We start from the raw sequence: 23,943 nt of genomic DNA, 5'->3' as shown, positions 1-23,943 counted from the left end.
TTCCTACATTTCTAAAGGCAGCTCTACAAAGTATGTAGTTTTATCTTAGTCGGCCTTATTATTTTCACTTTTTCTCTTATTACGCTCTATTCATCCTTTTCTCTCTCTCTCTCTCTCTCTCTCTCTCTCTCTCTCTATTTATCTATCTATCTATCTATCTTTCTCACTCTGTCAAATTACCCATACAATCATCTTTTACTTTTCTTAATTACTCTCCCATATTAAACGCCGTATTATCTTTCACTTGTTCAAGCGAATACCCGAAGAATCGATAATCAATTTCGAGTTTGATTCATCTCGCGAGAAATCGTATATGTGATCGTGCGGTTCGTGCAGACATACACACCCATACACACACACACACACACACATATATATATATATAAAACAAAAAAGAGAGAGAGAGAAAGAGAAAGAGAATAGAAAAAAAGAGGAAGAAGAAGAGAAAAAAAAATAATGATCGTTTTCCGTGTGCAAAGGAGCTTCTCGACCAGGATCGAACTCGGTACCAGTCAGTGAACCGTGTAAATAGTTTGCAAGGATCGAACTACTATGGAAAGCACTCACTCACTCACTCACTCACTCACTCACTCACTCATTCACTCACTCGTTGACGTGTAAGCTCGTACTCGTTTTCGCGTATAGGCCGCTGCAGAACCGATATACATATTCAAATTGAATTATTCGGGCTACCAGACGCGTTGATTCGAAATCATTCGACGATTTCGGTCTCACCAAAATATCTACGATTCTCCTTCTCTCATTGCACTCTCTCTCTCTCTCTCTCTCTCTCTCTCTTCTCTCTTTATTCTCGTGTCGTCCTAGTCTAATGGAAATTCTAGTCGAGAAGTTGGTTAAACACAATCGCTTTGCATACGTATCAAAAGCCTACTTGTACTATTCCGTACGAAGTTCCTCTTACCTTCCTATATACACACACACACACACACATACACATATATATATCTTTCTCTATGCATCCTATCTCTATCTTTCTCTTTCTATGAGGCACGTGCGAAAATGTCATAGAAATCAACGAGTCCCATCAACGATGAGTGCACCGAGTAAAGCACGTCGAAACTCGATGATCTCAATGTTTCTCTCTATATTATCTCGTTCATATACGAGAGAGAAAGAGATAGATAATACAGATAGATCTCTCTCTCTCTCTCTCTCTCTCTCTCTCTTTCGTCTATGTATTTGTGTTATCGAGGGAATGAGAGGTCAGCCGCATAATAGCCGAGCAGCAGAATTATTCGAAGACGCGGCACGCGTGCGACGCGGCTTTCTATGCTTTCGTGATCATTATCCAAACTATGTTCGAGCTCGCGTGGTGCACGCGGCTTCAAAAGCGAAGTCCGAGTTCAAAACATCGATTCAGCGGCCGCGAAATTCAGGTTGAGCTTGGTGAACACGGTAACCTGGATTAATCATCGTAATACCTATTTCTCTTGATTGTAATACCAGTATTTTCTTTCAAGGATCAATTCTTCGAGGATCATTTTTTTTTCTCTTTCTCTTTTTACAACACAAATCGATCGGAGGGGTTTCATACTTGATAAGAAAAATTTCGTTCGTTCGTTCGTTCGTACGTTAATTAATCGATTCATTTATTCGTTCATTATAATCGTTCTCGATTCCGTATTCAGGATTAAAAAAAAAACAAAGGTTCTTTTCGTGAGATTTGCAAAGATTTGCAAAAAAAAAAAAAAAAGAAAAAGAAACAAAAATGGAATGGAACGTTGAGAAAAAAAACTCTACTATACGAGAGTATGTTCAGTTGAAAAATACTATTGGTTACGATCGGACGCGTTTGATCTTTGAAAGGAAAAATTATAGTCATTCGATCGTTCGTTCGTTCGTTCGTTCGTTCATACTCGCTTATTCGTATGAAATATAAATTTATTTCAAAAAACTATTAGCTGTAGTCTAACGTATTTGATCTTTGACAAGAAACATTTCATTCATTCATTCATTCATTCATTCATTCATTCATTCATTCATTCATTATAATCGTTAAAAAAGATTCGTTGTTGAGATTTGCAAGGAAGAAAAGAGAAGAAAGAAAAAAGAGAGAGGAAAATAGAAAAAAGAAGGAAAGAAAAAAAAAACAAAACGTTTACAAAGAAGCTCGACTAATTTTCTACAAGACGAACAATACCTACCCTCCAACATTCCTTTATTAATTATTGCGGAACGATTCTAACTCGCCCGGTTAGATGAACAAAGCGCAAAGTTAATGAGAAACGTGGCATAAGAAGGAGAGAGGTTAAAGAAGACATCGAGGAAAGTCCGTTTCTCTCCTTTTTCTTCTTTCTGCGCGTTGACTATCATTGTTTATCTCATTAAAGGAAAGTAGAAAAGCGCGGGATAATCCTGGAAGAGACAAATCGCGACTCTCTAACGTGGAGTTGTAGTTTTAACGGTGGTAGTAGAGTAACGAAGGTTGAATTGTAGTAGTAGTAGAAGTAGTAGTAGTGTAGTGGTACGAAGAGATCGAGTCGCTTTTCAGTCGGTGAACGAGGTTGAGGATAGATAGAGAAAGAGAGAGAGAGAGAGAGTGAGAGAGAGAGAGAGAGAGAAAGAAAGAGAACGTGGTGGTAAGCAAGGAAGGCCTGGCTGCTGTTGCAGAACCGTTACTGTTGCTACTACTAGGAAACCCGTGCCGTGTTGGTGGGTTTTAACTTTATCGCAGAAGAAAGAGCAACCGAGGTGACGACGAGGAAAAGTACGCTTGGAGAGAGTGCGGAGAGGGTTGAGAAGTAGTGGGTGGGGGGAAATGAGTGGCGGTAAAGCGGAGCTCGAGGCGGTAGAGATGAAGTTACGGTGTAATGGACGCTTTAATTCCAAAGGAGAATAAATTGAAATTTTGCCGACGTCGTCGTCGTCGTCGTCGTCGTCGTCGTCGTCGTCGTCGTCGTCGTCGTCGTCGTCGTTGAGTTCGTTGCGTTTCGTTGATAAAAAGAAGAAACAAGGGAAAAAAGAGAACTGAAAGAATTGGTGGTAGTAATGGATTGTATATGTTTGTGTGTATGGAACGTAGTAGGACTATTACGTTCTGTAGTATGTACATAGGTACATAGTTATATGTATGTATATATATATATATATATATATATATATATGTATATGTATATTGAAGAACGTAAACGTATCTCGAGCTTTCAATTAAGGGTAGACGCGCGACCAAACGGATTATTGTTCGCGTCTGAATTTTATTTATCGAATTATTTCCAGGTACGCGGCTCGTACAGGGAGTATGTCGGCAGAGTGGTAAAACTCGATTAACGCGACCGTTCGAGTTAAGCTTCCTACGCTAGTAATTTTTCCATTGTGATATTATCGATTTGTCGTCGGTTCTAACCGGTCGGTAGAAGAGAGAACGAACATCGTGTGTGCGAACGCGTGCAGAGTTTGTTAGAAAAAAATATCCCGACGTCTTTTTCATTAATCGAATCACCATATTTTATTATACTCTTCCTTCAAAAGTACATTCGATCTTTTAAATATTCCTAGATCGAACGATATACGAATCCTCGAATTTAACGAACGAACGAACGAACGAACGAACGAACGAACGAACGTACAATTTTACGTACAGTAGGATCGATCGATCGATGGATCGCCATGAAAATAATCTTCCTCTTATTCTACAGAGATATACATACATACCTACATACGTATATTTTCCAAGCTTATCTTTCAACGAGCATCGATCATTGATGCCAGCTCTCGTTCGGGAAATCGTAATTAATCCGTACGACTCGTTGTTTTAATAGCTTTTCGATCCGATGAAGAGACCGAAGTCGAAACGGCGAGTAAGTAAATCGATGCGCGTTTATACGAGAGTATCTAATGAACCAGGAAATCCGTTTAAATAATAATCGCTAATAATGATGTTCCCCGTTCGTACGACAACTCGCCGCGAAACGATAATATTCGATATCGGTATTAAATATTCTCATCTATTTCGAAATTATAGAATCGACCTTATTACTGTATGACACTAATAAGTAGATGTTATAAATAAAGAAGAAGAAAAAGAGAGAGAGAGAGAGAGAGAGAGAGAGAGAGAAGGAGAGAAAAAAGGAACGTAACAAAGAAGAAGCAAAAATGCGTTAATTATTTAGAAATGATGATGAGTCGGATTTAAAAGGGGAAGCGCTTAAGAATCAATATTTTTTGTATTTTCTTTTCTTTTTGTTTCTTTTCTTTTTTTTTTTCATGCTTACTCTGGAATCCAATTGAAATTTCGTAGGCGAGCGAACGATTCCCTTTTACTCCCTTCTCTCTCTCTCTCCTCCTCCGCTTAACCTCGATCGACGGAAGGAAAACGTAGGAAAGCACGAAGCGGAGGGAATCCCATTTAAATTAAATTAATATTTGCCGTTCCTGCCGAGGGAACGAAAAGTAATGACGAAACGACGAAATCGGTTCGTTTGCCGGAATGCTGGCATGTATTTCGATACACGAAAATGTTGATAAGGTTCGTGTAATTATTTATGATAAAGCAGACCTGTTCTCGGAATTTACACTCGTTTCTCCATTTCTCTTTCCCTCTCTTTCGCGTGGGCGTACGTTGTATCCTACTTTTCCGTTGGGCGAACATCATCGTTAGACCATCGCACGTTTACAATCGATGAACGGTCGAGAGAGAGAGAAAGAGAGAGAGAGAGAGAGAGAGAGAGTTGGTGGGCAAGCTGCAGCTGCATCGGAAATTGCAGCGCCACGCCGCGCAGCATATCGACCGGATCCTCGGAACGTCGAAAATTCGTACGAGAGAAATTCGCGCGAGCCGGTTCCTCTTTCGAATTCAACGATGGTAGTATAGTATAGTATAGTACAGTATAGTAGAGTAGAATAGAGAGAGAGAGAGAGAGAGAGAGAGAAGAGCTGGCTATTCAAAACGACTACCCCCCTCGATTCGTAATTACCATCCGTTTCGTTTCCATAAACGAGGCCGACCAACCAGTCGGCTGGCCAGTCGTCCACATTTACGCACCCTCGTCCTCCGTCCGTGACACGTGCCCCGTTACTCGGGGACCGATCGTTTCTACCCCCACCCTCACCATCATCTCACTCCACTTCTACCCTTGTACCACCCTCTTCACCACTTTCACAATCCCAACCTCGCTTCCACAGCCATCTTCCGTACTCACCCTTCTCTATATTTTCTACGTATGGAAACGAACGAACGAACGAACGAACGAACGAAAGCAAGCAAGCAAGCACGCGCGCAGTAGTTCGTCGCGATGAAATATTCCAGCGGGGGCGATAACGCGTTATTGTATAATTGTTTTGCGTTTTTGGGTAATAACGTGCCGTGTAACAGCTTGCGGGGATCTAGTTCTCGTTTGCTCGCTTCGCGGCAAAATGTTACCCCTGTACTTTCCGCGTTTACGCACTTTCACGCTAATTAATCGCTCGTTCGATATCGATTCGATATTTCCTTCACCAACTGTGTATATATATATATATTTGTCTATATGTCTCTATATCCATCCATTCGTCGTCTGTCTCACTGTCCGTCCATCTGTCTCTTTCTTCCTTTTTATTATATCTTTCTCTCTATCTTCGTTTTTTCTTTCTGTCCATCTGTTTGACCTATCTTCTCTATCTCTCTCTCTCTCTCTCTCTCTTTCCTTCTCTACGTCTCTTTCCGTATATCTGTTTATCCGTTTATCTGCTGTCTGTCTATCTGTCTGTCATTTTTTCGCGTTTCTTTCTTTCTTTCTTTCTTTCTTTCTTTCTTTGTTTTTCATCTTCCCTTCTCCTCCTCCTCGACAAACTCTTCTATTATCCGCTGGCATCGTAGTTATTATCTCTAATAATGAATCCGATAACGCGGAATAACGCGTCGGCCAAATGCCGACGTCGTCGTGATCAAAAGTCGCGTAATTTTATTTAAATCGCATGCAGATTGCCACGTTATCGGCTACTTTTTCAATTACGAAGCACCGCGGCGTACATAAAGCATACCTACCTACTTGGTAATATGCAACTAACCTGTTAAAACGGTACCGACCGTCGTCCTCATCCTCGTCCTCGTCCTCGTCCTCGTCCTCGTCGTCCTCGTCCTCGTCGTCGTCGTCCTCATCGTCCTCGTTTTCGTCGTCGTCGTCGTCGTCGTCTCTTTCGACTTCGTTAAACTTTTTCTTCACGAGCTAGAGAATTTTCATGAACGAGTTTACATGAAATCCAAAACTTATGGGAGGAAAACTTAAGTATGAAATATTAAACTTTCTCTCTCTCTCTCTCTCTCTCTTTCTCTCTTTTAAAATCCTAAAAATATATATATATATATATCTTAAGGTCTTCCTATCGTTAATTAAAAGCGATCTTTTTATTAGATAGTAAATATCTATGTGCTCCTACATATATATATATATATATATATATATATATATAAACGTCTCTCTCTTTCTCTCTTTCTCTTTCTCTCTCTCTGAAATATAATTTTCTTATCAATTATCATACTCCTCGTTTTAATATTTTTTACTCGTCGCATAGTTGAAGATATAATTATAATTCCACGAGTACGATCGTATTAACATATTTTATTTTATATTTCATAAATATAATAAGTTCTATTAACGTTTTATGCGTTTCTCAAGCTATCGTACAACGCTGCTTCCCTTCCTCTCCTACCCATACTTTCCTCGTATATTTCAACCTTCGTCTGGAGAATACGTCTGAAAATGGTGGGACATTCATTTTACGGAATGCAAGCGACACCGGCATGCCTTGCGTTTCGCAATCTAATTTTCGTTGGCGTTTAATCTTTGTGTACACTCAGAGTTGTCCTTTTACCAGCACTTTTACTATTCGCTCTCGTTCATTCTCTCTCTCTCTCTCTCTCTCTCTCTCTCTCTCTCTCTCTCTCTCTCTCTCTCTCTCTCTCTCTCTCTCTCTCTCTCTCTCCTTACGTCTCTGCCTAAAACAACACCGGCACGCGCGCTACCTTTTTCAAAGACCTTTTTATTTTTCTATTTTCTCTCTCTTTCTCTCTCTAACACCTTGTATCTTATCCACTTCCACCTCTCTCTCTTTCTCTCTCTCTCTCTCTCTCTCTCTCTCTCTCTTTCACACTTTATTACACCCCCTCTTAAAACTAAAACAAATCGAACACCACCCAAAACGATTCGTATCTTACTATTGGAAAGATTATTTTCGAAGAATCATGGCTATCGTTCGTAATGTTTTCATAATTAATGATAACGAAACTATCGTTATATAAATCGAAAAACAAATTAATACATATATTTCTACGGATCTATGAACGTATCTATATGTATATATAGACACACACACACACACACACACACACATACACGCGCGTTATAAAGGCGACTTTTAATGAGTGGAATTATCATTCGCAATGTAATTCGCTGATTTAATTCGGCGTTTCACGTTTCCCTACCATTCGATTCCATTTGTATTCCGTTCGTTCACGTTTTATTATTCGAGACTCGTAGATCAACAAGGGATGATGGGAAGGGGTAAAAGAGAGGGATGAGACAGAGAGAGAAAGAAAGAAAGAGAAAGAGAGAGAAAGATCCTATTACCGCGTTCATCGTGTTTTCTTTATATATATATATATATATATATATATATATATATATATACATACATACATAAAAATACAAACACACACATGTATACCTATCTATTTTCTATATTCGTTGAATTATTATTTTTCGAAGACGAATATCGGAAAATTTTTCAATCGTCTTTGTGAAGAAGCGTTAAGGATCGTCATGCAAATTTTTCTCTATTCTCGATCTAACGATTTCATGATACGTATCTCGCACGATCCTTCTTCCATTTTTTTCATTTTCTTTTTTTTTTCTTTTTTCTATTATTAGAAGATGATTCTAGTAAAGATCGGAAGAGAGGAATAAAGACGTTCGGAAAATTGTTAAGCTTTGGATACATACATACGGTGACCCTGTTCTTTCGGTCATATACATACTAACATTTTAACGAGCATAGCTTGACCTCGATCTCTCTCTCTCTCTCTCTCTCTCTCTCTCTCTCTCTCTCTCTCTTGTGTAGCTCCATGCTAGCGTGGTCTTACTCCATAAAGGATTCTCCGTAATGTCGAAAGAGTCTTCGAAGCTATTTAGAACGAAATGGCTCGATCGAGGCCAACTGAGCTAGCTAGCTAGCTAGCTAGCTCGAATGAACGAGCTCACGCCATTACACCACGTTGAAATTTTCGAAAATGAGTTTTATCGTCGCTCTCACCTTTTCTCAGGCATTACCTCTTTCACGTTGCTCCCTTCTCCCTCTCACCTCCCCCTATAGGACCACGACCACGACCACGATCCCAATCCTACCCCCTCATCCCCTTTGGTATGGTCGAAGAGCAACTCGATATTTTTGTAAGCGCGATACTTCGACCCAGATAGACGCTATTCACCATTGCTTACCGTATCGAACGTGAAAATAATTAATTTCATCGTCGTCGGACCAGAATCGTGTTTATCCTCTTTACGCGATCGTCAATTTCGAAAAGTCGTTTTGGTGCTAGATATCTATCTCTTCATAGGTTATTTAAATGATTCATGGAAAAAGCACAGAAATATGAAGAATCGAATAAGAGAGAGAGAGATGTAACAAGAATTATTTGACTCGTTACATCTGATAGATCGTTTTTATTTTCCTTTTTTTTTTTTTTTTCTTTCTTTCTTTTTTTTTTAATTTCCTTTTTTTCTATTCATTTCTCTTCTTTTTATATAAATGCTAGAATCAAAAAAAAATTTTCTCGACACGTCCGATCGAATGAATTTCTCGATTATTGACCGTATTTTCTTCATCTTCGTGCTTTCGAGAGAAACGAACAAAGTAGAATAAACGTAATCGACTAATGGACTTGTTGCGAACGAATGGCAGCAATTTGTTCGAATTCACAATGCACATTTTCTCTTTATAGTGAAGTACGTATATGTATATGTGCGTATGTATGTATATACATAAATATAAATATAAATTTTCCATGAATACGATTCGATCAAATATTATAAACTGTGTCATGATAGATAGAAATAATGTTTAGTTTATTTCGAAATCGTGATCCAAGCACGAAACGTATCTCGTATCCCATTAGATAATGATATAACAAACGATCCATATAGATCGAGACAGGAAAATACTATAGTTTATTGAATGTTTTCGACATTATTAAACATCGGTCAAAATTTTTCACGAATCATCGAAATATCCGTTTTGTCACGTACGTACACAATATTCTGTATTTTGTTTCTTCATCGAGAACCATCTGGGTTAACGAAAATATAAATTGGAATCAAAACGTAGTTCCTTCGTTACGCGATAATGAATTTTACAATTCGTTCTCTACGATTACGTATTCCATGACGTGACGTGACGTTCGCAAAATTATCTTTTCGATTTAATCCAGAAAAAAAAAGAGAAAGAAAAGAAGAAAGAGAAAGAGAGAAAGAGAGACGGAAAAAGAGACGTAGAAGGAAAAAACGTCCAATAAAATTGATTTTATAGATACTCGAAAAAGGAGAGACGACTATTGCGATAGAACAATTCCAAGACGTTTTATGGTGTCTCGAAGGTGTATTTTAATGACGTCGAGTCGATATTTTTCGTCTACGCGCTACAGAGAGAGAGAGAGAAAGAAAAAGATATATATACGTACATCATACATAGATACATACATACATACATACATACATACATGCATGCATACATACACACATACATACATACCTATGTACATAGAATTTGACATTCGAATGAGTTCGAAGCGCGCGAATCGTTGATATAAAACTGTTCTTTCGGCACTTCGCACCGGGAATCACGTTTTATTATCATCCATTATCCTGAGCGGGAGCCAAACAATAAAATCCTTTCGTGGCGTTCCATTGTGAAACGAAATGGAGATAAAGAGAGAGAAAGAGAAAGAGCAAGAGATAGAAAGAGAAATATATTTATATATATATATATATATATATATATATAAGAGAGAGAGAGAGAGAGAGAGAGAGAGAGAGAGAGAGAGAGAGACGTATTCGACAATAAAATGATGAGATAAAAAGCGCATGCATACACATCCAACAAACCTCTGGCAACAAGCGCTTTTCTCTTCATTCACCGGCGATGTGCGGCGGATGCTACTTTACGCATATTCATTTAAACGGCTACTATTGTGGAAAAATGTTCATAAACGTTTACCATCGATTTCGGTAGTTCTCGCCCTGTCAATTCTCGAAACCAATTTACTACTTTACTTCTACTAATCATTTTCTTCATATCTCCCTCTCTCTCTCTCTCTCCCTCTCTCTCTCTCTCTCTTATTTCTTTTCTCGTTCCAGATATCATCGTATCTTTACTCTCTTTATCCCCTCTCAGTTATCTCGATGCTCTTTCACTCTTCTCGTCGTTTTCCTTTTTCCACTACATTTCTCTATCTTTATCTACTTCTATCTCTTTCTCTTACACACACACACACACACACATGTGTGTAATGTGTATATATGCATATATAAACTGAAATCGTCTCTCTCTCTCTCTCTCTCTCTCTCTTGTCGTTTCGTGACTGGAAAGAGAGGTTGAGAATGGAAAGAGAAAGGAGAGAGGGAACAGGAGGGGGGATGTGGAATGGGGATGGAAACCACGCAGTCCTGACAAAGGATGGCGTCGCGTTCATCCATCTTGCCGCGGCCGTCTCTTTATTCGTGGGTAAAAGCGTGGCGAGGTAGTTTGGACTTTCCGCCGCACTAAATCCCACTAATTTCGCTCACCAAAAGAGAGAGAGGAAGAGAGAGGGAGAGAAAGAGAGAGAAAGAGAATGGGCCAACCCCGTGAGTAGCCGCGTCCGGCCGGCTGTGTCCGGCGTCGATAAAATCGTCCGGTGCTTTCGTCCTTCCAAACGATTCTGAGAATCGATTTTTGAAGCCGTCTCGTTTCATCGATTAGCGTGTCAACCGCGATACCTTCGTATAACCGAAAGCCAATTTTCTGATTCTCTTTCTCTCTTTTTCTCTGTGTCTTTCTCTCTCTCTCTCTCTGGATCTGTTCTATCGCCGCTGTGGTTGAAAGAATTTTTCTTTTTTCTTTTTTTTTTTTATTTTTTATTTTCTTTTTTTGTATTTTCATTATTCTCTCTCTCTCTCTCTCTCTCTCTCTCTCTCTCTCTCTTTATCTTTATCTTTTTCTATTTCTTTTTTCATCTTTTGTTTTATTGTTGTAAAAGATATAGCAGGCACCGGTATTAATTCATTCTTTTTCCACGTTCGATTGTAATTCGTTTATACGAGATCTATCCTACGTTAATACCTAATATCGAAACGTTAACAAAAGAGAGAAGTAGAAAGGGAGTTGTGAAAAAAAAAAAAAGAAAAGAAAATAAAAGAAATGAAAAAATTATGGAATTAAAGCGACGAGTAAATTGATTCAAGTATCGATCGATGACAGATCGATCGTACGTATAGCCATCTCTCTTTCTCCTATCGCGCGCTAAAGGGGGAGGATGAATTATTTGTTTTTCTAGATTTTTTTCTTTTTTTTTTTTGTATTCCGCCAACAAAACTCGCTAAACCCCTTTGTTATATCCTTTTCATTTTTCACTTTCGTTCTGTAAAAAAAAAAAAAAAAAAAAAGAAAAAAGAAACCCTTATTAAAAGTCTCTCGTTTACTGATCGAAACGTTCTTTTTTTTTGTTCTCTGTTCGTAGATCCACCGACGATCCTGGTGAGGCCTCAATCGCAGCAGGTGAAGGCAGGTGGAATAGCGAGTTTCTTTTGCACGGCTCAGGGAGCACCACCCCCGCAAATACACTGGAGGAAAAACGGCAAGAGAATTTCGCGTAAGTCTAATCTCCTTCTTCTTCTTCTTTTTCTTCTTTAATTTCTTTTTCCTATTTTTCTTCTTTCTTTTTTCTTTTTCCTTTATTTTTTGTTTCATTTTGTATTTTACTTCCTCTTATCTTTTTCTCTTTCCATCCTCACCTATTCTTCTTCCTCTTCTTCGATAACTTCCGCTAAAAAGTGGCCCCTTTCGAGAGCAACCATCGGACCACTAGCTCTTCTACTCTCTGTTCTACTCGACTCTCTCTTTTTTCTCTCCTCTCTCTTTCTCTCTTCCTTCTCTTACATTACTCCGATCGACTGATCCTGCGTTGCGTATTCGCCGCTCGAAATGAAACTTTTCTCGAGGCCTCGAGAAAAAGCTCGAGCTACGAAATCTACGATCGGAATAATGCCGAACGGTTCAATGAAAATTCCATTGAGAGATTAAGGAACTCTGTCTTCGTTCTTTTCATTTTCTTTTTTTTTTTTTATTTATTTATTTTTTTGTTTCTACGCTTTTTCTTCAATCCTATCCTTTTGAAATTCGACCGAGCATTGATCTCTCTCTCTCTCTCTCTCTCTCTTTTTTCTCTTTTTCTTTTTCTTTCTTTTTTTTTTTCTTTTTTACTCGACGATAAACTCACGACAGATAGGAGGGTATTTCGCGAGCAACCCGGCAATCACTCCTCTCTCATTCTCTCTCTCTCTCTATTTTACAAGTGCAATCTGTCTCTTCCGAATTAGATTTCGCACTTGCTTGCTCTTCTTGCACACCGAGTGTCGAGTGTCGAGTGTCGAGTGTCGAGGGTGTGCAGGTGAGACGTGGCAGGTGTTGTTTCCGTAATTTTCGAGACAACCAAACTATGCTATCTCTCTCTCTATCTTTCTTTCTCCTTCTTTTTATTCATCGACATTTTCTTTCGTTTATCATTTTAATAAATTACGAACGGTCGAAGATAAACATTCGTAATCATAATTTCCATTGACATTAAATAGATACATGTATGTATATTATGTACGTAGATGCGTCTATTTTCCATCTATGCAAATACTATGCAATATTTCTCGAGAAGTCGTCGAATGATAATAATATAATTATTTCAACGGTCAACGTAAACGTTGCATAATAATATTTATATCCCGCGTATATGTCTGACTCGCGTGTATGTATGTGTATATGTGGCTATATAATACGTGTATATGGATGTGTATTCTTGTAACGCGTACGTATGCGTGCGTAAGTAATACGCACCATACGAATCTGAATGTAAACATTAGCTTAAGAGCCACCCTAGTATTCCGTGTCGAAGTAAACAATAGATAGTCAGTTGTTCGTGGGACTCTGAACAATACGAAGCTACTATAGTGAAAGAGTATATATATATATATATATATATATATATATATACATATATTTGTATCTCTCTCTCTCTCTCTCTCTCTCTCTTTCTCTCTCTCTCTCACACTGTGTCCCTCTTCTCTTCTCTGAAAGTACGAGTTCCCTTCCGAGTTCCAGTTTTGGTTCATTATTTTCAGGAGTCTCGAGAGTACTATGTACGTATGTATCTATCTATGTTTCTATGTATGTATGTATCTATGTAATGTACGTATGCATGTACGCGTGGTACGTACAGTCGACTATTGATTTATCTGTATATCGTTTCGAGTTACCAGGGTACTTTGGCTCGTCGCGCGTACCGTTACACATTGAACACACTAAACACCATACTACGTAGATGTCAAGCACGTACAAGAGTTTCCAGAACGAACACATTATCGCTTACCTTTCGTAGGTTCGTTCTCTCCGTATATACGTATAGATATTTACTACATATGTATGTATGTACGTATGTATGGATGCATGGATGGATACATCGTTCTCCGGTTAATTTTATTAAACGATTGATAACGTACGATTGATAACGACGTTTTTATTTCTTTTTCTCAAAGGTGAAAGAAAAAAAGGATAAAGTAGGTAGTATAATATTGAATTTATCGTATCAACATTTATAGCATTTACGAAGCTTCTTTCTTGTTTTTTTTTTTTTTTCTTTTTTTTTATTTTGTTTCGTTCTTCTTTTTATTTTAATACGTTCAACGAAACATTATTATTTTACGAGGAAATACAACAACGAATTCATGACAAATTTTTTTTCTTCTTTTATATCAACAAACCTATCTAATTTCAATAAGTCAAAATAACGAATTACTTAACCATGAAATCTGCATAATCATTGTACACATCATTGTACATGAATCAATAATTTGCGATTTCCATTTTACTTCTTTTTCATGAAATTTATTAAACGTGCGCGTTTAACGTTTACTTGAACGATTACAAGTAGAATCATCGATCGATCGTTTTTGATATCTACGAACAAAACGATATAGAAAAATAATGGAAAAGGAAAGAGAAAAGAAAAAGAGTGTGAATTTAACGAGATTGACCGGAGAATATTCTAGCAAGTTTCTCTCTCTCTCTCTCTCTCTCTATCTCTATCTCTATCTCTATCTCTATCTTTATCCGCTTTGCTTGCGGAGTAACTGCCTTCGAACTAATCCTATGAGGATCATCGAAGGTTGGATAATCACGTGAAATCGCATTTGTCAATCCACTTATCGTATGCAGGCAAGCGAAGCAGTCGGCGGCAGGTAGCTCGTTAATCTCGTGGGAGGAAGATGATAGCTTGTAACTGCTTCGAACCTTCTCGTGCAATCTTGTAGATCGTTCGCCGTCGATCCAGTTAACTCGATCTCTTCGTCCCATTAGTTCTATTTTTCAACATCCGACACTCGGTCTCTCTCTCTCTCTCTCTCCCTCTCTATCACATTATATCTCTCTCTCTCTCTCTCTTTTTCTTTCTTCATCGTACACCTTTGTTTTCTCTCTCACTCAACTTTTCTTTTTTATTTATCTATTTATCTTCTTACATTTTTATTCTTCCTTTCCTCTCTTTTTTTTTTTTTAATCTCATTTTTTCATCATTCTCTTACTTATTCATTCATTCATTCATTCATTCATTCATTCACTTTTTTTTTTCATTGATTTGTTCTATATATATATATATATTTTTTTTGTAACCATTATTCGTTGCCCGACTGGTAAACTCCTTTTTCCTTTTTCTTCTTTTTTCTTTTTTTCATTTTTCCATCGTTTTCTTATTTATTTGTTTATTGATTGATTGATTCATTTTTTTCCTTTTTTCATTGATTTGTTATATATATTTTTTTTCATAACTATTATTCGTTGCACGGCCTTTTTTTCTTTTTTCTTTTTTTTCTTCTTTTGTTTTACTTTCCCCGATGCGAAAACCGTAAGGAGATGTTTAACGACACGACGTTTCTCGTTTATCACACGCTAACAAATACAGACAGAGATATACACGCGTATACGAGTATACATATATCTTATGTACTTATCGTTATACTTTATTTTCTCGACTCACGATCGCTTTACTACTGTTGCAGAATCCCAGTCACGATACCTAGTACATACCTACGAGCATGGAGCTTTACTACGGATCGAACCTGTCAAAACAGCACGAGACAGTACAACATACGAATGCGTTGCGGAAAACGGAGTCGGCGATGCGGTTTCCGCCGAGGCCCAACTCACCGTTTACGAAGGTAAGTCCATTGTTGTGGAATTTATTTCGTTTGCAAAAAAAAAAAAGAAAAATGAGAGAAAAAAAAAATGAGAGAAAAAATTGAGAAATAAGACTCAATGTGGGTGGACGAGGAGATTCACCTTTTTTTTTTATTTTTTTTTTTTTTTTAATGGCGAACGGGTTAAATCCACCCTCTTTTTTACTTCTAACAAATTCATTAATCGCGTTAAGTACCCCAGATTCAGCTTAAGAGTTTATTTAGAAAAATTTTCACGAGGAGGAAATTTCTTCCACCTTTTATTTTTTTTCCTCTCTCTCTCTATCTCTCTATCTCTATCTTTCTCTCTATCTCCGTTCGTATCCGTCTTTGTTTAACACAATTTTCTTTGGATGACGCTATCTGACAGCTATTAATGTTATCAAGAGCTGAGAGCAGCGTGTAGAGAAAGAGAGAGAGAGAGAGAGAGAGAGAGAGAGAGAGAGAGAGAGAGAGAGAAAGGAGTGTAAGGGCTAGGGGAAGTGAACGAAGTCGGTGTTTAATATTTGAAAAGGGCTTTCGGAACAGCTGCCACCAGTTTAGAAGGGCTCGGCGAAAGGCAAAAGGGAAACGCAAAGACTTGAACCGAAATTTCCGAGTTCCCACTGGATTCAATGGGGATAACAGCTTTAAAACTATTTACTGATTTAAGTCTCCTTCTTAAATGGTACCTTTCTCTTTATCTCTCTCTCTCTCTCTCTCTCTTTCTTTCTCTCTCATTCACTCTCTCCCATTATCTGTCGATCTTTCTCTCGAGCGTAGAAATTTGCATTGGTAGGAGGTATGTACATAGATCGATATTTCTGAGATTAAAGAAATGAGAGAGTAGATTTATTTTTAATACTTTCCGAAAGAAAAAAAAAAGAAAAAAATGTACGTAATGACTTTTTAACGAGCGCTAGAAAAAGAAAATATCTATTAGGATTTGTTCGTAGTTACTTGAAAGGGGAAATAAAACAAATAAAAATTAAAAAAAGAAAAAAAAGGAAAGAAAAGAAAAGAAATGGGATAAAAAAAATGTCGCAAGATTTTTTGCATTGTTCTTCTTATATTCGTAATTAAAGGAGGATCATACTCTCTACCTTTTAACTTGTTCCCTCTCTTTCATTTCCTCTTCTTTATTCTCTCTCTCTCTCTCTCTCTCTCTCTCTCTCTCTCTCTCTCTCTTTTTCTCTCTTTCCCTCTCTTTCTCTATGTTTTTTCTTTTCTGGCTTTCCTTTCCTTTTCCTCGTTTTCTGTTTATATGGTAGAACGAGCAGCTTAATGGCCCTTAATGGAGAAGGAGGAAGAAGGTAAAGCCATCTCTTTCTCTCTCTATCTCTTTCTTCCTCCCTCTCTCTCTCTCTCTCTCTCTCTCTTTCTCCTTCTCTCCTTCTCTGAACGCGCATCGAGAAAAAGCTTGGCCTCTCCCGCGTAAAGAATCTCTTAAACTTTTACGAAATGCCTTAATTGGCTCGGGCAGCTTTTTTAATTCGATTCTAACTTCGCTTCGAGGGATATTTTTTTGCGCCGTTGTTTCTCGGTGTTCTATTTTCGATACGAGGAAAGAGAGAAAAAAAGAAAGAAAGAAAGAAAGAAAGAAAGAGAAAGAGAGAGAGAGAGAGAGAGAGAGAGAACGATAGGTGGCCGAACTGAGAAAAAAATGGATCGAAGAAAGAATAAGAGAGAGAGAGAAGCAAAAAAAAAAAAGAAAGAAAAAAATAAACGCTTGAAATTGGCGCCAATCGTCGAACGTTCCTCTTTTACGTTTAGTCGATTTTTCAATTTTTTCTTACTTTTTTCTTCTTCCCATACTCTCACCCCTTGCCATCCTCTCACGTCTCTTTCCGTTTACCCTTCTCTTTTTTTTTTTTTTCTATCAAAGCCAAGCTTATTCTCGTTGGTATTACTTTTCTTCTCTCTCTCTCTCTCTCTCTCTCTCTCTCTCTCTCTCTCTCTTTTTCTCTATTTATCCTTTCGCCTACTTTTTCGCACTCTCACGATATCGGCGAGTATCTCGTGTCAATGCCGTTTTTCCATCGGCCAGTACGGTTTCAGCTCGTAAATCACGTACAACACTCACATTCGATTCTCTCTTTCGCGATTTCAATTTATTTGTTATAAAGCTGATACCGACCAGGTGAACGCATTCCCACAGGTGCGGTAATATGCCATGGCCCTCCCCCCACCCCATGTTTTAGGTGTGAAATCGTTATCTGCGATTCTCTCTCTTCTCTCTCTCTCTCTCTCTCTCTCTCTCTCTCTCTCTCTTTCTCTTTCTCTTTTCATTTTTATTATTCGTTTCTACTACTACGTTTTTTTCCTCTCGCTTTTAATTTTCGATCGACGCCTGTCTATCTGTCGTCGCTGTTGTTCGAATCGATTCGTACCGGAGGGTTTTGACGTAGCCACGAGAGATTAAAATGCATCGTGAAGTACCTACCGTTATAGAAAATAAAAGAAAGAAAAAGAAAATAAAAGGAAAGAGAGATGAAGGAAAGGAAAGTTATAGAAATTTTGAAGCAAGTTATAGAAAGGTTGTAACGAGGCTATATAACCACGTATCTTGATCTAAAGTGTTATATAAAAAAAGTCTTTGAAAATTAATTTTCCTATTTATCGATCGTTCCGAAATGAAGAAAAAATGGAAAAAAATACTTTAATCTCCTTTCTCTCTCTCTCTCTCTCTCTCTCTCTCTCTCTCTCTCTCTCTCTCTCTCTCTCTCTCTCTCTCTCTTTCTCTCTATCTTTCTTATCATCATCATCATTATGATCATCATCATCATCATCATCATATATCTTCGACTTCTTTCTCTACTTGAACGTTCTCTTTTACATAGTAATCCAATTATCCCGTAGGATAATTGAATAGGACAGTTGCCTGAAATTTTATTCGGCCACTTTACCCATGGAAATTAAATTTTTCGAATTTTTCGTGATAAATATTTTTTATTTTATTTCGTTTTTTATTCTTTTTTTTTTTGTATTTTATTTTTTTATTCTTTTTTTTTTTTTTTTTTCATTATTTCTTTTTCCTTTTTTCTCGATATCGATATGAGCCAGTAAGGCCGTTTACGATAAAACTTTATCCCATGGGGTAGTACAATAACCACGACCCTGTAACCTCATTATTGAATCTATCGATATCATCATATACCATGATCATATACCATACATATCAAAGCCACGTCGTTATAAACGATATAATCGGATTTATCGTTAACCGAAGCATGTAATGATGTAACGAATGTGTAATATACGAATGTAACGAGAGATACCGAAACAAATTGAGAGAGACAGAGAAAGTAAGAGAGAACATAGAACAAGTTTAACTATAATTAACAATCTGTAGCACTGTTTTAATCATGCTTAGTGTTGATCGCAATCGTTTGTTTTATTGAAAAAGAAAAAATGTTTCAAATTTTATATTAATTTATTTTTACATGCATATATATATATATATATATATATATATTTCTTTCTTTCTATTTTTTTTTATTTTCTACTCGTTTGATCTTTTCTCTCTCTCTCTCTCTCTCTCTCTCTCTCTCTCTCTCTCTCTCTCTTTATTTTCTCTTGTTTTCGCTATACTCAGATTGCTACCATCAAATATCGTTTAATCCACGCTTTTACGCCCTCACGAAGAGAAAGGGAAAGAGAGAAAGAGAAAGAGAGAGTAATTTTTGCCGATCGAACGAGCACGCACTGCCGCAACGCGATCAACGATCGACTTTCGCTCGAATCGCCACACGTATTCGATGTCAACGGGCTGCGAGATCGCCCGACAGAAAATATCGCGGCCGCGTATTTTTATCACGATAACGTTCACGATTTTATCGTCTCCGAGGTTCGAGATAACCGACGAACTCCTCTCAACGAATCCTCTCTCCCGTACCAACGTTACGTCCAGCTCGATTTTACGTTCGTTCGAAAGCATGTCAAAAAAAGAAAAAAAGAAAAAAAAAAAACGCGAAAAGACTCTTATCGTTGATAAATAAAATAATTGTTGATGGATCGCAACGATGCTAGAAACGAAATATTTTTGTCCCTCCCTTTTTTTCTTCTCTTCTTTTTCGTTATCTATTTTAATACTCGTATAAAACACCATTAATCATATTAATTAATTACTACGTCTCGACGCGATATATATATATATATATATATATATATATATATATCGTTTCTTTCTCTTTTTTCAATCTTGTCAAATAATTTCTCCTTTCTTTTCTTTTCTTCTTTTTAAATAAATACAAAAGAAAACAATGAGAACAAGGACAACAAAATTGTCCTTGTTGTCAAGAAAAAGAAAGAACAAAAGCATACGATATTCGTAACGATCGTATCGCCTTGTATATTATATATATTATATACTTGTAAAAATTTTTTAATCGATCGACAGACGCGAAGAAACGCATAAAATATATCTAATCCGTATTTAACGTTTGATACACGAATCTTTTAATTCTACCAGTCTACGCGAAAGAGGCCAGAAGTTGTTTCACGCAAATTAATCGGCCGAGTCAACAGCAAACTGTTATTCGACTACAACCCCTCTCTCTCTCTCTCTCTATCTCTATCTCTCTATCTCTATCTCTCTCTTTTCCTTTAGAGACATCTTCTTCTTCGAGAGTATAAAAAAAAGGGCTTATACGCAAAGCGCAAGTTACACGAGTCGTTCGTGAAAATGGCAAAGAAATAAGAATCAGCGGCCATTACGAGAAACGTCGGTGCAGAATTTTCATGGAATCTTTTCTAAGCGAGCTTTTTTCCCTCTTCCTCTTCCTCTTTTTTTCTCCTTTTTCTTCTTTCTCTTTTTGTTCTTTCTCTTTCTCTCTTTCTCTCTCTCTCTCTCTCTCTCTCTCTCTCTCTCTCTCTCTCTTGAATTTCTTTTCATTTCAACGTTACGCTTTTGCCTGTAAAAATCTGAAAACCATTTGCCGGTACGCGAAAGAGGCCACGGTTATCCCACCACGATACTTTTCTCTCTCTCTCTCTCTCTCTCTCTCTCTCTCTCTCTCTTTTTGGTTCTCTCCTTCTTATTCTCCTTCTCTCTTACCTTCTACTCTTGTTATCGTAGCAAGTTTATCTCGGCCGTTTCTACTTCCTATACGCGTGTGCACGCGAGAAGTCATGTAGGATAAAGAGAGCACAACCATGGTAACCACCGAGATCGTTACGTTTCGTGAGCTCTCTTTCTTTCTCCCTTTCTTCTCTTTCCATTTCTTTTTTCTCCTTCTCCTTCTCCTTCTTCTTTTCCCCCTTTATTTTTACTTTTTGCTAACCGCAAAATTATTCTTCCCTCCGAAATTCCGTCGAACGGCTATCGAAAAAACAAAAGAAAAAAGAAAAAAGAAAAAAGAATAGAGGAGAAAGAGAAGAAAGGAAGGTGGTCTAAAGGAGGAGAACAATTTTCTCGTTTAATGCGTATACAATCTCTCGTTATGATATTTTTATCCGAGAAATTGCGAGTAATTTCGAAGGCTTTCGAGGATAGAAGGAAGAAAAGTAAGCAAAAAAAAAAAAAAAAAAAAGGAAAGAAAAAAAATAAGGAAGGAAAGACGAAGACGAAGAAGAAGAAGAAGCAAGAATTTCTTGTGAAGAAAGTTCGACGATATTCTGAACGAAACGCGAATCGCATCTTCGGGATTCGCGGCTCGTTGCTTTCGGATAACTAACCATCCTTGAGATCGGATAACGTTATGGTTAAGGACTCCTTGGAATACCGATTGCCCTCTTCACCAAGTGAAAATTCGCTGAGCTTGGACCAAGAAAAAAGCTATAGAGAGCTTCTCGGAAGGAAGAAAGTTTTCTTTCGGCCACAGAAAACTTTTAGATAAAGGGAACAAGGTACATAGGATAAAGCTTCCTTCCTTCCTTCCTGCTGCTTTTCTTCTAAGGACCTTTTCTTTTTATATATATATATATATATATATATTATATATATATTTTTTCTTATTTCTTTTTCTTTTCCCTCTTTTTTTTTTTCATCGTATTAAAAAGAGATGCCAATTCAGCGTTCTCCCCTATCGCAACTATTACTTTTCGAGACTAATCTCTTTTAACTATTTGGCTCTTTTTGCTTCTCTTTAACGAAAAGAGAGAGAGAGAGAGAGAGAGAGAGAGAGAGAGAGAGGGGGATTTAAAAGAAGTTTCTCTTTTCATTTCGTACTTAATATTCTCAATATTTTTCTCTTTATTATTAAAGACTTATTTCTTTTACGTAGTTATATCAACGACAGAAAATAAAAGAGAGAAAGAGAGAGAAAAAAAAAGAGGGAGAAAGAGAAGAAATCGAATCTCATTGGACGGATTTATCTTCTGAGAAAAGTTCGTTTCTTCTCTCCTACCCACGAGGAATCACTTTCGTGAAATGTATATAGGTATATACGTATACACACACACACATATTTATATATATATATATATATATATATATATATATATATATGAGTGTGTAGGATAAAAGGCAAAGTTCGCAGTCGATCAGCATTCATGAATATATCAAAGTCCCGAGATAAATTGAACTTCTTCGAATATCCTTCGACCGAGACCATATATCCATTACCTCCACCACCTCCGCCATATTTCTCTTACTACCAACCACCTTAATTTCAACTTTCATCGAAGACCCAAATGAAATTTTCACGAGGACTAAGTGAAGCTTTCTCCCTACTTGTTTTCGCTAAACGAACGAGGGCGAACTATTTCCAGCCTGATATGACCACGATAATTCATCTATTATTTCCTTCGATATATTTTTCTTTTTTAGACCATTTACTTCCTCCTACCTCCTGCCTTTCTCTCTCTCTCTCTCTCTCTCTCTCTCTCTCTCTTTCTCTCTTAATTCGATTCGATTCGTTTTGAAAATTATTTTCAAGTTAAGTCGCGTATCTCACGAATACAAATAATAGTGTTCTCCAATATATATACAAAGAAAATAAATAAATTTTAAAGAAAACGAAGTAATAATTCGTACGGGATCGACGATGGGAAGGAAAATAAGAAAAAAAAAAAGAAAAAAGAAAACGAAACGAAAGGAACGATAAAAAAAAAGCAAAGAAAACAAATCAAAAAAGAAAGAAAGAAAGAAAAAAAGTGTCGATCTAATGGATAGATATCATCTCGCTTCACAAATTATACAGTGTGCGTACTTAATCAGGAATAAAGGTACTCACGAAATGAAAAATGAAAGAGATGTATAAGGGGTTGTATAGTACCGTGGCTTAGTACCGTTACCAAAAGGTAAACTCGTGTTTGAACTCATGGGGGTGAGGGTTGCGAGGACATAGAGAGGACAATATTTACACCACTCGAGTAAGAACAGAGAACGAAAGGATCTCTCTCTCTCTCTCTCTCTCTCTCTCTCTCTCTCTTTCTTTCTTTTTCTGTCTCTTTATTTTTTTTCTTTTTTCTCTTTTTCTCTTCAGAGAGTCAGAGACACATCTCTCTCTCTCTGTCTCTCTCTCTCTTTCTGTGTGCATTGTTTCACACGCCAGCTGTTTTTCTCTTTCTTCTTTCAACGTTCATTGTTTGTTCCTTCGATTTTTCCTCCGGGTATCTAGGAAACCTTCTGTATCGTCCTACCCTACACCTTTCACATCGTTTCTCTGTTTGGTCGAATGTAAAGCTAACAGTTAAAACGTAGATACGTTGATAAGTAGGTAGGTACAAAGGTACAAAGTACGATATACGTATGTGTGTACGTATGTACGTATATATATATATATACGATCGAGAAAGGACTATTTCATCTAAGTTTCGAAACTCGAGAAAACTTCGAGGACGAAAATTAAAGGCTTCACGTGAAACCCTAGAGAGACATACTGACAGATAGAGAGAGAAAGAGAATAGTTGGAACAGTATCGGACCTTGAAATTGGAGAAAGTAACAATGTAACGTTTTAGAACGGTCAAACCTAGAATATATCCTCTCTCTCTCTCTCTCTCTCTCTCTCTCTCTCTCTCTCTCTCTCTCTCTCTCTCTCTCTCTTATATATATATTTTCGGTATACAATTAACTTCGCTCTAAGAATAATGCCTGTGTCTTTGCCATTGGAATCCTTTTGGTAAAGCGATACTCGTCCTCTCTATTCTTTAAAATCCCTTCGTCTACTTTATCGTATCTCGTAGTAGAAGGAAAAATACTCTTATGGGAATCCGAGGATTCCTTTAAAAGGAAAAGGAAAAGGAAAAAGAAAGAAAAAATTTCGATGTCCGATCGATGGACACAAAACGGAGGGTAAAAACACTTCGATACATTCTCCTCTCGGATTTCATGAAAACGATGTTGGCTATTTTCCTCGGATAAAAAGAAAATGAAGAAGAGGAAGAAGAAAAAAAAAGAAGGAGAAGAAGAAGAAGAAGAAGAAGAAGAAGAACAAGATGATGAAGAAAATGAAGAGGAAAATGAGGATTCTCTTTTAAGCTTTGCGAACGATTACCGATAGGGGATGTCTACAACGAAAATTCCTAGTAAGAACGTGAAATGAAATTGTTCG

General features: G+C 37.4%; 1 protein-coding gene across 19 annotated transcripts in view; it reads left to right on the top strand.

Annotated features, from left to right (window-relative positions):
- The window catches only part of LOC122632993 (tyrosine-protein phosphatase Lar), a 484,453-nt gene that overhangs the window by 332,318 nt on the left and 128,192 nt on the right, over positions 1-23,943 (top strand). For all 19 annotated transcript variants that reach the window (XM_043820362.1, XM_043820363.1, XM_043820367.1 and 16 more), the window contains 2 exons: positions 11,708-11,839; positions 15,291-15,449. In XM_043820362.1, coding sequence (XP_043676297.1) covers positions 11,708-11,839; positions 15,291-15,449 — 291 coding nt within the window. The remainder of the gene's footprint in view (positions 1-11,707; positions 11,840-15,290; positions 15,450-23,943) is intronic.

This window comes from Vespula pensylvanica, chromosome 11 (genome assembly GCF_014466175.1).
Source record: "Vespula pensylvanica isolate Volc-1 chromosome 11, ASM1446617v1, whole genome shotgun sequence".
NCBI classification, from domain to species: Eukaryota; Metazoa; Arthropoda; class Insecta; order Hymenoptera; family Vespidae; genus Vespula; species Vespula pensylvanica.
The sequence above is the reverse complement of the archived record's forward strand: the minus strand, read 5'-3'. Positions and strand labels throughout refer to the sequence as shown.